The sequence below is a fragment of the Diabrotica undecimpunctata genome, chromosome 4 (genome assembly GCF_040954645.1).
Source record: "Diabrotica undecimpunctata isolate CICGRU chromosome 4, icDiaUnde3, whole genome shotgun sequence".
Classification (NCBI taxonomy): Eukaryota; Metazoa; Arthropoda; class Insecta; order Coleoptera; family Chrysomelidae; genus Diabrotica; species Diabrotica undecimpunctata.
The window spans coordinates 106,313,830-106,333,071 of NC_092806.1; the positions used below are offsets into that span (position 1 = coordinate 106,313,830).

At 33.3% G+C, this 19,242-nt stretch overlaps 1 protein-coding gene across 1 annotated transcript in view; it reads right to left on the reverse strand.

Moving 5' to 3' along the window:
- Window positions 1-19,242, reverse strand: part of Tsp2A (tetraspanin 2A) — a 723,174-nt gene that overhangs the window by 46,531 nt on the left and 657,401 nt on the right. Inside the window, exon 4 of the mRNA XM_072529990.1 lies at window positions 1,738-1,923. Within this exon, the coding sequence (XP_072386091.1) occupies window positions 1,738-1,923 (186 nt within the window). The remainder of the gene's footprint in view (window positions 1-1,737; window positions 1,924-19,242) is intronic.

Below are 19,242 nucleotides of genomic sequence, written 5' to 3' on the forward strand. Positions count from 1 at the left end.
AAATGTATCTTCTTCTTCATGTGCCTTGTCCGTTCCGAACGTTGGCAATCAACATGGCTATTCTGACTTTGTTTACGGCAGATCTGAATAGTTCAGCAGATGACAATCCGAACCATTGCCGCAAGTTTTGGAGCCACGAGTGTCTTCTCCTCCCTGGACCCCTTCTGCTGTCTATTTTCCCTTGAATGATCAGTTGTAGTACTCTATTAAATGTATGCGAGATGAAAATAATAAAATACTAATTTATGAAAATAGTGACAAAACAAGAGATGAATAAAGTACTTTGACAGTTTGTTAAATGAATGATTTGACAAAAACTCAATTGAGCTACCGGAGACAGTAACACCATGGTCACGAAAATAACAAACGCGAAAGTGGTTTAATCACTTTAAAAAATAAAGAAAGGAAAACAACTTGGATCAGGTAATATTTGTATGGAGAGCTTTAGAGCAGACAGACACAAGTTGGCTAACAGGTTCATTTAATAGAATTATGGAAGTTGCACGTATTTCAGGTAAATGGAGGGGCAGTAACTAGTAACTGTTTACAAAACATGGGAGATATACAACAAGGTACAAACTACAGGGCCATAAAGCTAGTTTATGGAGATATATGCAGAAGAATTGTGATTAGGATGATGAAGTGAGAGAAAGCAAGTAGTGTGTTTTTGTGACCGAAAAACTCTAATGATGCTGAAGAGAAAATTCTCTAAATCAACCTTAAGGTTAAAAAAAGAGGAACAACGAATGCATGTGGCAGAAATAAGAATACTTAGATGGATGAGTGGAGTGACAAAAAAGGATAATATTAGGAATAAGTATATTGGGGGAAGTCTAGGGGTGACACCAATTGTTGCCAAGATAACAGAGCATACAAATAAGAAGAATTTCCGATCTGCCGTTTCCTGAAAGGAGTAGGAGAAGAAGACCAAAGAAGACCTAGGGGAGATGCTTAGTCAGGACAGGCCGGTGAAGGTGATTAAATTGGTATGACCATAAGTAAAAACTTATAAAGAATTGTAATTACCTCGCAAAGTGATAAAGGTAAAGAAAATGATGATGAATAGATTCGATAACCTACTGTTCTTTTTAATTTTTAATTAACGAAATACATAATATTAAATAATCCCTCATGAAATTTATATAAAGTTCCGCCCATGTTCATGTTTCCGTATTGATTTGTCACAGAACGCCAGTTATATGGACATTATTGTAAGTAATATCCGTCATTTTAGGTCATAGGAATCTCCTGATTAAAGCACGTTTAGAATCTATTGATATCTTAATATATATGCCTGTTTATCTAGTGGGGACTGAATAACGGTTAATATAGGTTTAGGAATGTTTCAACATAAATATTAATGTAAGGAAATTGAGAACGCCGGCTCAATGTCTAAGTAGTTTAAGAGTTGACATAATAGCTAATAATTTATGGAATATAAGATTATTGGGTACGTCGTTTTTAGTGTAAATCTATTTCTTCGTCTCTATTTGTTATATTGTTATCTACTACTATTTAGTTGGTTTAGATAAAGAAATAAATTAGATTATCAGTTACCACAAAAAAAACTTATGGTTTTTAAATAAGTATAGCTGCGCTTTCTATTTTCTATTCAATTAATTTTTTTAATCAGTTTAATTTTGTGTTTATTATGTACTAAAATATTGATTATTCAATGCATATTTTATATTAGCTAAATAATAAAGTGGCATTATAAAAACACAAATTTTTACTTACATTAATCATACATATCGCCATGGCCAAACCTGCTATCCAACCACATTTTTCTTCGAAGAACCAGGTGAGTTCATCTACACATCCGTGGAAGAAAGGATTTCCAGTAACTGTATCTCTGCACTGACTTGGAAGGGGCTGTTGGAGATGTAGGTAGTCTGTTGCGCCATCAGCTCCGCAACAACCAACCTGAAATTATTTAGAAACGGGGATTAAATATAGTTTCTGCAATAGGATAATCTACACAAATTAAAAAAATTAAACAAATACTGAAAAATAAAATTTTATAAGCTATAAATAGATTATTGTGTCAAGTTCATAATTTTCGTGGCGCACAAGAAATATAAGAGAATCTTCCAAATATCTCATTTACAGTGATTAATACTTTACGAAATATTATTTGTTTTTCATTTTATGGTTAATATAGTAACTTTTTTTTCTATTTCTGGACTATTTCATCCGTTTTCAATAGCGTCGAAAGTTAAAGAAATTTCTTTAATAATTATGCTATGGATAGGTAATATTCCCTAGTTTTGAGAAAACTTTACGTGCATATCGGTTGTGGGGTGAACTAAGTAGCTCTACACCAGATATAGCTAGTACTAAACACAGGTAGACGGAAAGGGATAGAGTAGTAATTCTATAAAATCCAGAGTTAAACTGACCTGGCTGGTAGCAGGGGTAGGCCTTTGTCTATGCTTACCGATGAATACCACAACAGTGATGAAATCATATAAAAATAATGTTTAAAACGGAAAATCTGGTGAGTTTGAAAGCTTGGATTTAAGACACAGTACAGAAAAATGTAAGGGTACTCTTTTAACCAGAGGTGGAGAAATTGACCCTGAAGACGGCTGAATCAATGTAAAGCTAAACTTTATATCTATTACAAAAAATATAATGCCTAGCACTAGTTACGTAAAAGATACTATTGAATATGGTAATCGGAGACAAAAATCCGAACAACTATCAAAACATAAAATGTCGAATAGATCAGCATATGCAAAATCTACGAAATAATTGGGTAGGACTTCGGCGTTTATAATTTGTAACAGCATATCTAGTTTCTTACAAGAGTTTATTCTCAGTGCGATAGTGTGCCTAGTAGGTTTGTTCCGTTAAGTTCTTGTATGACACGTTCCATTTCGCTTAGTAGGCTAACGTACAACTCATTGTTATTTAGCTGTGTATTATATTCAGTTTCTTGTGTGATGTATTTCATTGTATATTTGGTCTACAGCTGCTTCTTGGTTATGTATCTCTCGTTTGATGCCACTTCTGATGGTATCGCGTCTAGTCTCTGGGATTAGATTGTTTCTTATAATTACCAATTATTGCTTTGCTACTCGTTGTTTAGATACTTTAAATTTTTTAGTAGTTCTTTTAAAATTCGGCATACAAATTTTGTCGATAGTTGATGGTTTCTTGACTGAAGTTATTCAGCTTATAATAAAAGTTTAAATTATTTTCATTCATAGACACAGTTTATTTCATGTGTTGCCTCGGTCATCCGGCTTGAGTGAGCACCGGCTGATGTTCCGGTACATCATCTTTAGCGATTGGAGATTTGGTAATGTTTGGCTCGTCTGTAGTTCTTCTTGTTCAGTCACTTTTTCTTCATGTACCATATCCTTTCAGAACATTGGTAACCATCGTAGCTATCTTAATATTATTCACTGCCACCCTAAATAGCATGCTTGTATCAACGCCATACCAGTCTCGCAAATTCTTCAACCATGAGGTTCTTCATCATCCTGGACTGCGTTTGCCTGCTATTTTCCCTTGCTTGATATTTTGTAGCAACCTATATTTGGGACCTCTCATTACATGTCCGAAATACTTCAGCTATGCTCACTGTAACTGATTATTTGTCAGAGACCTGCATCTACAAACTCATGCCACCGACATCCCGCATGCTGTCAAGTCCAGCGCCTTCTTCAGACGTGCCTTGGTGATCCCCATGTAGATACCCTAAACATAAACCATTTAACTCCATTCTCATGGGTGTGCATTTTACATTTACGGCCATATGCCAGATTTTGTTCGACAGTATTTGAATTACGAACAGAGAGCATCCCCATTCACAGGATGCCGCTCCTAAAAAAAAACACCTAGACGAAAGTATAATTATTTTATGATTATTAATATTTGGATATTATAATTGTCCATTTCCTTTGTTAACTCTATTTTTCCGGCTTCCCGTCTAAGTGACGTTATATTCCAGGTTTTAATAACATCAAAGTGGAAGTTAGCGTTAATGGAAAATTAATCAACAACATTGTACCTAATTTAATATTCTCTCCCGTGAAGCATTTATTGAAACACAATTTGTTCTAGCACTTGATAATAATTTATGCTCTCGTGAATATGTCAATAACCTTTTCCTAATTGTTAGTTTTAAATATGTATAGGGCGTTATTTTCTTCTCCTGTAGAACGCATTGTGAATGATAAAGACTTAAGACGAATTATTTATATCAAAAGAATAACATTTGTTTGATTTAATTATGTTTGTATTTTGAGATCCATTTCCGAAGTAGAAATAAAAATGTCAATAAACTTATTTTAAACTTCAATTGTGGCTTATTTTGATTAAAATAGTAATTATTTTAAAATTCCACAAGAAATTAGCTACAGAACAATAACTAAGACGAATAAATAAAGGTCATAACTATGAAAAAATAAAACTATTCGAAAGGTTTAAAATATTAATTACAATAGCATGTAAATGCAACAAAAAAAATCCAGAAAAAAAATATTTGTTGATGTAATTGCTACACCACTGAATAGAAAACTCCAACCAGAAATAACTAGAATTAGACTTCGTCACCTTAACATTTTTGTTCATTAATACAAAAACTAAATTTTAAAACAATTCCACCTTTGCATTAGTAGTTTTAATTTAAGTGTCTTAGCGCCTTATTGAAAGATTAAAAGTTTAATTAAAAAGGTAGCCTTGTGACAGCTGAAACGAGCATCTCAAATTGAAAAAGTTAATTAAAAATATTCTGATTTGGAAATCTCAAACTTTGAAATAGCCAAAATGTTTTGATAGCTAGTAAAATAAAACGGTTTAAAAGTAAAAAGCTTAGGGATAAAATATCACGGATATTCTAAAACCAATTATGCACGCTAACAAAATAAATAGAGCTGCTGTCCATAAATACAGATTTACATAATATTTTGGATGTTATATCTTAATAAGTTGCTGTATTATGTTAAATAAGATCACTTAGCAATTTTTGTGTAGTACAAGGGTAAGCTTTTATCATCATCGTCGTCATCATCTAGCTTTCAACGTCCACGGAGAACATAGAGCTATCGCATGCTTTTCGCCGATTTTTGTGCCATCTGAATCCAAACTGTTTCGTGTTTAGAACCTTACATCCGAAGCATACCCAGGTGGTAAATAGGCAAACGCCCTGACCGGTACTAGACCTCCCAATCTTGTCGAACTGAACCGATTCACTTATAATTTGGTGAGTTGATGCGAAAGTGTTTATATAGAGAGCCTAACAAAAGTTATAGAATGCTAACTTGTGCTTCTGGTCCAGGGTGAATCACGGAAATCGATAGAGGATTAAATTCTTAGCAACTTTCATTTAATATAGTTTTTTCTAAAGTCAATACTGTTTGAAATATTTTTTGTTAAAAACAGCAAGTTTTTAGTAAAAAAAGTAACGTTTTTTAAAAGTTTTTCATAAATAACACAAAAATATGCCTTTGATAAAAAACGCATTCTAGATACAATACAAAGGGAGATAGTCAATTCGTTAGATATTTGACCCCTAAAAATCATACAACCAAGCTGAATTCTGCTTAGAATATCAATTTTTGAACACCACAAAAGATGCAAAAAAGTTTACTACCACAGCGCTTCCTCTTAAAACTGATCTAGTAGGGGAATAAAAACCGGAAAAATTGATTTACCAATAATTTGTAAGCTATAAAAAAAAATATTTCAAATAAAAAAAAATGCTGAAATAATTTTAAATAAATATGTTTATTAGCACTCTTTGTGTAGAATGAACCGTTCTCTCAGAAACAACGCTTGAATCGACCGGCGATTTTGAATGCCAGTTGCACGCACGAAATCAACGTTAAATAAAATTTGTATCAACTCGACGGTAAAAATTCGATATCTTTTGATCAAAGTGTCCTGTCGACAAAACTTAAAATGTGTAATAAAATTTATCAGTTTCATTGGTCGTAGTAAAATTTCCATTAATCGTGTAACGTTTCAATCAACCAATTGAACGTGACACCAAGCTCCGCTTGGTACTTGTCCCCCGTACTATAATATTCCAAAGCGAACTCACTAAATTATAAATATTTTTAGTAGCCGTTCTATCCTATATAAGCCGATACAAATTTTTATTCGCTTTTTTTTTCAATCATATCACTACAATCATTCAACAATGAAACTTTAGTCACACAAATTGGTTAGTGTCTTAGCCGTATACACGGGTAAGTATCTTTTTCTAGATTTAGGCCTGTTTTTTACTTGTTTCCTTTTGCATAGCAGATACTTTCTTTCTTAAAATAAAGCTGAAAACATTTTAACTTTTATTTTCTTTATATGTACCTATATTACATTATTTTCTTTAATATCTTATTAATAAAATATTTTCCTATAAATTTATTTTTATTAATGCCACGCTGTGATCAGAGATTTTGCTGAGATTGTTTTTTTCTGAATACTCTTTATTTTATTGCTGATCGTGTTTTTTCTTTTGGGAGAAAACTGATCTTTGTATGAATTTTCTAGCCACTGCCGTGGGGAGCAAGCAATAGCCAACCACACTACCTTGGGAAGCAAACAACATCCAACCACACTACCTTGGGGAAACAATCAGCAACCACCCATACTACCTTAAATCCACTGATGCATCAGAATATAATTTGAAACCCATTTACTAACATGGGGACAAAAATGACTCTTATAATCTCGACCAACAACCCCCCTTAGCTCAACCAACAACCACCAACAGCGGCTAACTTCCACAAAGATCGGAACCCTTCGTGGAGAACTGAACGACTCCTTCAGAACGAGCTAAAGCTAAGTACTTTTTTATACTTAAATTATTTTATACCGGTAACCGGCAGAATCTTTGAGTCTCAGTTTAAACCAGTTTTTAAAACCTAAGAGTTTTGGCTACAAATGTGAGGCATTTTGAAATATGACTAAAAAACACATTAATACTTTTACATTAAAAACGATTGCGCGTGACGAAAAATCCGCCCAAGAAGACAGTTTTGTGTGTATTTTGTAGCAGTTATTGCAAGCTTTTGAAAATTGTACTATTTTAATTTAAAAAGAGCAATTTTAAACTTTATAGATCGTTTGTAACGTAAAAGTTTAAATTCAGCGTTTTTTAAGGATATTTCAAATGCCTTACATATATTGTAAACATTTAAAACTAAAATTTTACGTTAAAGTACATTCTTCAGCAAATTTCCAACTGTAAACAAACTCATGTGTTGATATTCGCTCTCTCATTCGTGAAGAGGCTATTAAATATAATTTATTGCCTTAAGCCAGACGAATTCTCATTTTACAGATCCAAACTTGTCAGTCTGTTTAAATTCAAATTGTAGCATGTTGGTTTTTAAGTTAATATATTGTGTGTTATAATTATGTTATAGTTATTGTTAAGTTATTTACTGGCTGTGTTATTTTTTGAGTTTAGTATTAAGTTTTATAGTGTGTATTGAACTTTTAGTATTCAAAAACAAAGTATTTGTTAATCAAAAGTAAAAATGTATTGCGGTAATCACTTTAATAAAGGAAAGAGAAACCAATATTTTAATTTATTGATATTTCGAAAAGTTTTATTTGCTTTTTAGTCCAATTATTCACGGTTTTGTTGTAAATATTAAACAACCGCTAGAATTGACATGAAATTTGGCATATACAGAGCTAACAACAACAAAAATTGATATTGTGCCGATGTGTGCTTTTGCCATGGGGGTGAGTGTCACCCCTTCTCGGGTGTGAAAAAACATGCGTTCAAAATAAGTCCAGAATTGAATAAACTGACTAATTCTAAGCAACTTTTATTTTATACAGTTTTTGCACAAAGTCAATACTTATTAAGTTATTTGCGAGTGAATATGATCATTTTTTAATAAAAAACCACGTTTTTAGACGGTTTTCCGCAAATAGATCAAGAAATAAGTATTTTATCGAAAAACATATTCTTAGCAAAAATATAGCTTAAGAAAAGTTAAAAAAAATTATGTACTTATACCTATATGAAGTCTGTAGACTTCGGAAAAACAGAGTTGTACCTAATGAAAAGTAATTCAAATTTCAAATCGAATATTTCAAAGAGAAATATCAAAAAAATTAAGTTTTTTTCGGGGAAAACTCGCTGTCGGGGAAAGTGATTGTTTTTTTTTTATTCTTTCACGTTGAAATATTCGATTTGGAATTTGACGAATAAAAAACTACTTTTCATTAGCTACAAATGTGCTTGTGGCTTTATACGTACACCATTTTTTTTTTGATATTTTATAAGCTATATTTTAACTAAGAATATTTTTTCGATAAAATACTTACTTTTTGAGTCATTTGCAAAAACCGTTTAAAAACCTTGTTTTTTGTTGTTGAAAATTGAATATATTCACTCTTAAATAACTTAAAAAGTATTGACTTAAAGTGAAAAAAGTCAAAGTCATAGAACAAAGGTTGCTTAGAATTAGTTAGTTTATCCAATTCCTGACTTATTTTGAAACTATGTTTTTTCTCCCCTGAGAATAGGTGAAACTCACCTCTAGGGCAAAATCACACATTGGCACAATATAAATTTTTTTATCTAACACTTTAGCTATGTGTATGTCAAATGTCATGTCCATCGAAGCTGTTCTTTGGGAAGGTTTTACCGTGAGTAAGTGGAATATTTCTGAACTTAAAAAGGTATACAGAAAGCAGTTTCATAACTTTACCGATATTTTCGATGATGCTGATTTTATTACAATACATATTATTTTTCCCTAGGCTATTTTGACATTCTCTTAATCAACTAAGTACATTTAGTTATTGAAGATAAATAGAATAACAAAAATGTCAAGCACTGATATAGTCGATGAACTCCTTGATATTGATTTAATCCACACTCCACCTAAAAAAATACCCGTAAAAGGGCAATTTGACGTTAAAACAAAGAAAATGATTATCAATCGGAAATGCAGGAGAACCCTACGATGTCGAAAAGTGCGATTTCTATTAGAGTAGCAGATAAAACAGGTACTGATATTGTTTCTCCATTATTTTTTTTAGAGTGCGCATTTTTACTTTATTTAACAAATAGTGTTACTTTTTATCTACTGTAGGCGTGTGTAGCCGTAGTGTATGCAATATGATTCATGAATACGAAATTACGGGAACATAGCAATAAGAAAGCAATTAGAAGAAATCCATCAAATATTTTTTCGAAATGAAATACCCACAGTAGACAAAGTTCTGAGGGTTGTTAATGAAGATCCGGTTTTGCCTAACTGCAAAAGAACTACGTTTTTTAAATTATTGAAAGAAATAAATTTTTAAGTTTCAACGTCTTCAGCGAAACATCATTTTGATGGACAGGGACGAAATTGTCTTGTGGAGACAAGAATTTCTGATAAAAAATAAGTCCTACAGAAAAGTCCTACAGAAATGAAAACCGCAAAATTTACTACTTAGACGAGGCTTGGCTAAATGCTGGTCACACCAAATCTAAAGTATGGGTCGACAATTCGGTAACGTCTTATAAACAAGCGTTTTTAGATGGACAGTATACGGGTGTTACGTAAAAATATGAGTCATAGTTTTAACCTGTAAACATGTTTTTATTCACATGTTTATGTTTTAGATTTTACGAGAGGCTTCTATTTACCTGAAGGGACCTTCCAGAAACGGTCGAGCCGATGTAAAAATACCCGTTTGCCTTACCGTTATAATTTTGCCGCTAGTCGAGAAGGCTGTTCGATGGTTCTAGCGTAAAGGCAATGGCATATATAACAGGACATTTTATCTGGAAGGGACAGTTAATTCTGAAGACCCGCGGCCGCGACTTTAATTGTTACGTACGGATATAAATATATATATATATATATATATATATATATATATATATATATATATATAAATTATTGTCAGATAAGTTAATATAAATAAAAAAATAAATTAAATCCATAAGTGTTATAAATATTGAACCTTTTAATAAATTCACAACAATGGTGTCAGAAGTGGGATCGAACATAAATTAGACTTATAATAATAATACAAGTGAATATTTGTAAATTGTGAAAATGACGACGATTTATGAGCTGACAGTGACTAATTTAAGAAGACATCTCGAAGACAGAGAATTAGCTTCTACCGGAAAAAAGGCTGAGTTAGTCCAACGACTAAAGAACGCTTTGCTAGAAGAAGGACTAGATCCAGAGACTTATATATTTAAAGATGCTGTCATCTCGTCGATTTCGAAATTAGAGAACAAAGTTTCTGACGATATTTCGAAGGTATCTTCTGATGTAGCCAAAGTTTCTGGTGACATCGCATCATTGGAGAACAAAGTTTCTGACGATATCTCGAAAGTTTCTTCTGATGTAGCCAAAGTTTCTGGTGATGTAGCCAAAGTTTCCGGCGACATCGCTTCGTTGGAAGACAAAGTTTCTAACGAGATTTCTTCGCTGGAAAGCAAAGTCTCTGCTAACATCTCTTCGGAAATCTCTAAAGTCACTTCTGAGATGTCTGCCCTAGACGATAGAATATCTTCGTTAAAAAACCAAGTTGCTGCCGATATGTTGGCCTTCGAAGACAAGATATGGAAAGAGATGGAAAAGAAGCTGGAGGAAACAGGAACGGCAGAGAGAGGAAATAATCCAATTACACTAGAGACAAAAGAAGACGAGACGAAATGTAAGTTGGAGACACGGCCGAAATTTGAAGGAAGTGGAGGTTCTATTCATGTTAAAGTCCCAACTTTCGACGGAAAATCATCATGGAACAACTACATGAAACAGTTCGAATCAGCCGCAAGAGCGAATGGATGGTCTGAAAAAGAAAAGGCTGTAAACCTGACTATCGCTCTTCGAGGAGATGCCTTAGATGTGCTTCAGACCATAGCCGTAGAGGAGACCGATGATTTCGAACAACTGAAGAAGAGGTTAAATATGCGATATGACTACGAACATTTGGAGCATGTATATCAGTCGCAGCTTAAAAATCGTAGACAGAAGAAAGATGAGGCTCTTCAAGAATATGAGGTAGATATTGCCAGATTAGTACGATATGCTTATCCAACAGCTCCCGAAGACATGATGGAAAAGTTGGCCGTTCAAACGTTTATTGATGGTCTTCGTGATCATGAAATGCAGAGAACACTACGATTAGCTCGTCACAAGACGCTGGTTGATGTCTTATCCGCCGCCCTCGAATATGAGTCAGCTACGCAGGCCTCTGGCGGTTACAGTAAAGTTCGGACTGTAAAAGAGAAAGGAGATAAAGATAAACTAATTCGGGAACGGTTTTATTGGATGAACAGTTCCGACGATGTAAAAGACTGGTGTAAGAAATGTACTATTTGTGCCACGAGTAACGGGCCTTACCGAAAAAGGAGAGCTCCTATGAGACAATATAATGTTGGAAGCCCGTTTAAAAGAATAGCTTTGGACATCGCTGGGCCATTTCCAGAAAGTGAAAATGGAGGCAAGTACATGCTGGTAGTAATGGATTACTTCACTAAGTGGGTCGAGATTTACGCACTTCCAGACCAGAAGGCCGCCACCGTTGCAGGTAAGTTGATCCAAGAATATATCAGCCGATTTGGAGTGCCTTTGGGGATCCATAGTGACCAAGCCAGGAACTTCGAAAGCGATCTATTCCAAGGAATGTGATAGACTAGGCATGAAGAAAACAAGAACTACCGCGTATCATCCGCAATCGGATGGTATGGTAGAACGAATGAATAGGACGGTTGGCAAGTATTTGACAAAGATGGTGTCCGATCATCAGCGAGACTGGGACCAATACCTTCCGTTCTTCACAATGGCCTACAGATCTGCTGTTAACGAATCAACAGGCCAGACACCAGCCAAAGTCCTATTCGGACGCGAAATGCGACTACCTTGTGATCTAGAGTTTGGGTGTCGACCTGGAGAAGATGTAGCAGGTGAAGATTATGTGATCAAATTACGAAGAAGAATGGACGATGTACATGAGTTGGTCCGTTCCCACCTTCAGATCGCTAGCGACCGAATGAAGAAACGGTACGATACACAAGCCGAAAAGGGTTGCTTTAAGAAGAACGACAAAGTCTGGCTGTATAATTCCATGAAGCGGAAAGGTTGTTCTCCCAAATTGGAGCAGTTTTGGGAAGGCCCATACCTAATTATGGAGAAGATCAACGATGTCATCTACCGAATAAGCAAGATTCCGAAGGGAAAACCGATGATAGTACACCATAACCGGCTGGCGTCTTTCGAAGGTGACCACGACGTAGATGAAGAAGTGGAAGTAAACCAAGTCCAAGACGTGTCTGACCTCACGTTTGAGGAATTCATGGGTGCCTATGGAGGTACCGGTAAAGCGAGACATGGTGTTACCACTGAAGAAAAGCAAGATCTACTCGCGCTCCCCGATGACTACTCGCTGGCCCTTACCATCCCGGCCAGTATCAAAGACGCACCAGGGTTGGCATCCGTCTTTCGAAGGAAGTTTGGTCGAGTTGCAGAACTTCAATGCCAGGTGCCAGCTCCCGGTAAAACCTTGAAACTCCAAGATGCATCACGTTACCTTTTCTACCTGGTAACAAAAGACACTGCCCGTGACCAACCTACCTACCGAGATGTATGGGAAGCCTTACTTCAACTGAGAGAGCACGTACTAGAGTCCGACGTGCAAAAGTTAGCCATGCCAAAGTTGGAGTGCCGCCAATTAGATTGGAGGGTTATCCGAAATATGGTGGAGGAGATCTTTACAGACACCGAAGTCCAGGTGTTAGTCTGTTGCAATCCGCATAGTTACTGGTGCGGAGAGAAAACCGTCCCTTGTCATTTTTATACAACTGGAAGTTGTAAAACAGGGTCCAGTTGCCGATACCAGCATACCGTTCCAGTTCTAGTCCCGACAAGGTTCCAGGAGGAACCATCTTTTGAGAGGGGGGTAATGTTACGTAAAAATATGAGTCATAGTTTTAACCTGTAAACATGTTTTTATTCACATGTTTATGTTTTAGATTTTACGAGAGGCTTCTATTTACCTGAAGGGACCTTCCAGAAACGGTCGAGCCGATGTAAAAATACCCGTTTGCCTTACCGTTATAATTTCGCCGCTAGTCGAGAAGGCTGTTCGATGGTTCTAGCGTAAAGGCAATGGCATATATAACAGGACATTTTATTTGGAAGGGACAGTTAATTCTGAAGACCCGCGGCCACAACTTTAATTGTTACGTACGGATATATATAAATTATTTTCAGATAAGTTAATATAAATAAAAAAATAAATTAAATCCATAAGTGTTATAAATATTGAACCTTTTAATAAATTCACAACACGGGGTTAAAAAATCCTACAGGTAAATGGTTATGTGATTTTTCACTTCAAGTAAGTTTTAAAATAATAAAATCAGGAAAAAGTCTAATAATCTGTCACATTGTCAGTAAAGATGGGTTTGTTCCAGAAGGGCTGTGGGTGTTTGAATAAAAAAAAAGTGGGGACTACTATAAAGACATGGAAGGGAAATCTTTCGAAAATTGGTTCAAAAATATACTGTCCCGATTAGAAGACAACTTTATCATCGTAATGGACAACGCGTCATATCATTCCAGAAAATTGGAAATAATTCCAACTATTGCTTCTAGAAAAGCTGACATCCAAGTGTGGCTGAAATCAAAAAATATAGGGTTTGAAGACTCCATGTTAAAAATGCAACTGCTGGCTATCGTTAAGGAAGATAAATGACAATAATATTAAATATATCATTAATGAGATGTCAAAACGTCAAAACAAAGTAGTGTTAAGACTGCCCTTATACCATTGTGAGCTCAATCCGATTGAGCTCATCTGGGCAGAAGTAAAAAATTATGTAGCAGCCAAAAACACTACTTTTAAATTTGCACATATGAAAAATATTTTTTATGATCCAATAAATAATATTAGTTTACCTACGTGGACCAAAATGTGAAAGTTTTTACAATATAATAGAGAACCATATTGTAACAATAATAATAAATCCAGACGAAGACAGCAGCACATGTAGCTCCTCAGACTCTGAGTAATTTAAATGGTATGTTTTTATGCTTTTATAAACTTATGACAATGCTACTTTATTCAAAAATTTTCACTTTGTTATGTGTCTCTCAATTAATGAATTATTTTAACACATTTTTCTTCAATGGAACATTAAATTTTGCTCACAATGATTAAATTTTAAGAAATTCTTACACTAATTGTTTTGAAAGTAACTATTTTTAAAAATCATATGATATACCTCAGTACGGCCCTGCTTGGCTTTCACGTGCATTTGTTTACAGTTGCGACTTTGTAAAATGAATATAGTTTATAGGTTTTGAAGATAAAGCTCTAGTAACTAAAACCTCATAGTGGCCGGTCAATGAAAGGGAGAAATTGTATTGATCTCATGAAAATCATAAAAAATTGCAAAAATTGCGCCACTTTTATTTATTTAACATCTTTATAAAAACGAAGTTAATTTGCGCCATAAAACAGAAATAACATACAAAAGCTGAACTCTTTGCATTTAAAATGCATCTTAATCTTCATCGTTAGGACACTTTAATTAAAATATATCGAATTTTTACGATCGAGCTGATACAAATTTTATTTAACATTGAATTCGCACTCGTAACTGTTATTCAAAATCGCCAATCGCTTTAAGCGTTGTTTCTGATAGAACGGCTAATTCTACATAATAAATTTTAAAAAACATTTTTGTTTATATTTATCTTAGCTTCATTTTTTTAAAATTTTTTTCTATGGTGTGTAGATTTTTGGTAAATCGATTTTTTTCCATTTTTCCCTCTCTACTAGAGGGATTTTAGGGGAAAACATGGAGGTAAAAGTCGTAAACTTTTTTGCATGTTGTTGGCGTCCTAAAATTGACATTCTTGGTGAAACTCAGCTTATTCGTATGATTTTTAGAGGTTTAGTGGTAATTTCGCCTCTGACGACTGGAATAATAATATATACATAAAAATGATGAAAATGATAGAGCATAAAAATGTAGTCCTTTTTTCAATAAATATTCTCGTTCTTTATAAACTTCTCCACCGAAGAAAAACAATAGAGATATCACCAAATAAAATGTATGTCTAGTTACGTCATAAGCCGTGAAAATTTGTATACAAATACAAATAATAATCATTGAATACGTTAGTTTTACTTAATTCCTATTAAATTCTCTTTTTCTTGTATATTATATTTTAAAATTAACAAAAGTCACTTCATAACGTCTAAGTTATCTGATCCATGTCGGAAAATGGCAATCAATAGACGTGACGAGGCCGTATGTCACTATAATGAATTTTAGAGGATATTCGATATTTCCTTATTTATATTTTTTCTCTTTCAATACGGGCGTCTCTTTGGCGTCAACATGATTGAAGACTTTTATATGGATTCCAAAGCAGAGCCGTCAGGTACGATTGCACGATCGATATTTTCTCAAGCTTTGCTTTTTTGTTACACGTCAAAATGCTTAGATAAAAATAAACAAATGCGACGACAAGTATTAACATAAACTGAAATTTAAAAATATACTAAAGTTTCTACAATAATATTACTAATAGTGACACAAATATTTAAATTATTTTCTTTTTCAATAAGCCAAATGTTTTTTTAACCCTTTAAGGCGCAAAATTATTTTTTTGCTAAACTGAGTTGAAAAGTGCATTTTTACACAAAAATATGTACACTAAGTAGTAAAAAATTGTTTTTGTATTTCTTTGATGGTTAATTTTTCTGTAAAAATGTGGTAAACCATTGTACCAGGGAGCATTAAAGGGGAAAAAATCATGAAAGTTCTCTGGTATAGTATACCGAAACCATTCAATATTATTTATTATAAAAATACACTAAAAATAGAAACAGTATCAAATCAAAACATTATCTGAATAAAACAATATATATTTTAAATTTCTTAAGTGTTATGGTATGGCCCAAAACACTCCACAAATAAAGCTGCATCACAGACATGGCATTTATCATTACTAGGCTTCTGGATTCCCCGTTTGGAACATTCTTGACACCTCCTTTTGGTTGTTTTAACTGAAACGTGCGTAATGTTCCCAAAATCATTTCCCTTTATAGTTATAGGTCCTGGTCTTATAATTTCCTATGAGCAGATCTGCCAATTTGCTCCTAAAGGCCAGGTCGTTTTTTTTTTAGATCCTTTCTATAAAGTATATAGGCATTCACAATATATACATCTATAAAGTATTATAGAAGCTTCACCCACCATCTTCTACTTTTCCAACAAATGGAATATGCTGCCATTATTTGATCAAAGCGGTCAACAGCGCCCATATATTTAATGTAATCAACTATAGAAGATGGACACTCAACAACTTCTCTCTATCCTTTTTTATTCGTGCGAAAAACGTGGCCAGTTTTAGCAGCATTGTGCATATTACTACACACAGTAACTGCTTTTATTCTTCTATCTTTCCATTTGGTGATAGATATCTCATAAGACACTGCAAAGTATATTTGCCTCATCGCCAGCTTTTTGTCTTCTTTTTGTCAATTAGTTCATTGGCTAGATTGAAATTGTAAATGGAACATGGCTTTTTTTTTCTTTCAGCGGCCATTGATGTTTTGTACATTATATATCCGTTCACAATCGCAGAATCTAAAAGTTAGAAGAAAATTTTCATCCACCATTTACGACTTTTCCATGAGATGGAGTAGGAAGCAAGGTATTGATCAAAAAGATCAACGCCTCCCATGAATTTATTGTATTCAGCTACTGACTGTGGACAGGGTACTTTTTTTTTCTTCTTTGTTTGTTCGAACAAAATCAACTTTCAATGAAGGATCATGAAGAGAACTAATTACGACCACACACTGTTTGCCTCTGTCATGCATACGGTATTACAACGGCAAGATACGGCATTACAACATACGGTACCAAAATTCCCGAATCAGATAATGTGTCGGTGATAATTTATGCCATAATAATTACCCGCATGACGCATCTGGAACGCCAACTTATGCATTTGATAAATGACATGAATTAGGTATGTAATTAAAAAATAGTGCAAAATAAAAACTGCTTGGCGATTCTCAGTTGCTATGCGGGTACTTCAGGGTTAAAGGCATGTGTTAGATAGTCTTTTAGGACTTTCATTCTGATGCATTATTTCGACTTAAATACCTATTTATAGAAGAACTTACTATTTTTTATCTGTTTTGTTCAATAATCTTAAAGTGCATATTTGTATAATATTTGAGGAAGAAAATTATGATATTGAAAAAAATGTAATCCAAAGAGCCTAAAAAGGTGATTTAAAAAAAAATAAGGAAAAACAAAAAACTATATAATTAATGTACTTATATCTTCTTCTTCAGCCTGTATTTGGACAAAGGCCTCTTCCATTTGCTTCCATTGATTTCTACTCTTAGCAATTCTCATCCACTGCTTGCTTGCGACTTGTTTGAGATCATATTAGTATATCTATCTTTATTCTTCAAGATAAAGCTTAACTTACCGAAAGCTACATAAGGCAATTGTATGCGCCTTTTTATTTCGGCTATTTGGTTTTCTCTGCCGATTTTAATGGTATGTCCAATATATATATATATATTGTGACGATTGGGGTTTATAGAAAATAATTTATAAGTTATATACTACATAATATTAGATATAAAAAAGTATTTGATTATTTTAAATAAGTTATATACTAGAGAATTTAATAAAAATATATTTATGTGAGGGCATTTTTAATAAATTAGCATATAATAATTGTAAAAAGTTGTATTTTAGTAATTTTAATGTTGTAAATAGATTTAAGTGAGCCATGTGCTTAGGCAACCAACTATACAGTGGATTGACAGATAGAAATTAATCATAATACGAATATAAGTGGGGTTATAATAATAATGTTGGTTTGAGGTGTTTAATTTATATATATTTGATGATTTAAATGTTTATTCTGATCTGAAAAGCCTAAATGTCAACAAAATTATCAATGGAACATTAACGAATTCTTCAGAGTGCAGAGTGTGACCATTGTTTACAGTCGAACATTCTCGAAATAATGATTATGGCGGTGGATCGAACAGATATTTTTTTCGAGAACATCTATATAGAAGTGATAGAACAAATTGGAACATGATTTCTTACCAGATGGTTCTGGAAGATTGAAAAGATATAAATACCCGTGATTTGGATTCAAGATGGCAGTTTTTAGTTAGAAGTCAAGCAGTTTATTATGAAAGTTAGTAGAAGATAGACACAATTAATTAGTAAAGTCAATTGTTCACAGTTTTAGTAAATCAGTCAAGCAGTTTTATGAGAAATATGAAAGTTAGTTGGAGATAGTCCAATTGTTTAATATAGTGAGTTAAATGAAGATTAAAAATTATGCATATAATTTAATGCACATTTATAATTATACACAAATAATTATTGAAGATTAAAAAAAAGTATATTGGAAGAAATTAAATTATATTATGGTTGGAGATTAGTATAAATCAACTTATAATAAGTGGATATTGGTATATTGAAAAGAAGAATAAATATAAATGCTGTTTGCTGGTTTGGTTGGTGGTGTATAAATGCTGGTGAAGAAAACTATATCTTAAATTGGTAGAAGCTGATAATTGGAAAAAGTAATTTCACAAAAAACAAGGATAACTGAAGTACGAAGACATTCAGTGGTGATTAGAATCTATATAGTAGAAAACAGTTCATTTAGGCATTCAGTGAAAGAAAGGTACAAAATTTTGTTAATATAATTTAGTTAGTGTCATAACAATTTCAATTTTGAAGATAGTTTTGTTTAAATTGTAGATTGTCTATAGAATTTAATTAGTTTTATAAGAATATCAATTTAAAGATAGTTTATTTTAAATTTACATTGGCTAAATTAGATATATATGTGTTTCATAATAGTTATAATAAAGATAATTTAAAAAGTACTTACAAGCTAATTCTTTGAGAACCGCGATAAAAACCCTATATTATTAAAAATACTCATTGCTCATCATTCAAACAAAAAACACATCATAACAATTTGGCGCCCAACGTGGGGCTCTCTATTTAAAAGAATTAGTTTGGGAAGATAAGTGCTCTCATATAATTAAATTAATTATCAGTAGAAAGAAAAAATTATAGATTTCATTTTTAATTATATTTGAACAAGTAAGGTCTCAAAATGTCTCAAGGAAAGAAAGGTACAAGAAGCAAAAAGAATGAAGAAGATGTGGAAGTAGAAACACAACCTATACAAGAGGAGAGTTTAGTTCAAGTTCCACAAGATACTGCAGAAATGAATCCAGAAA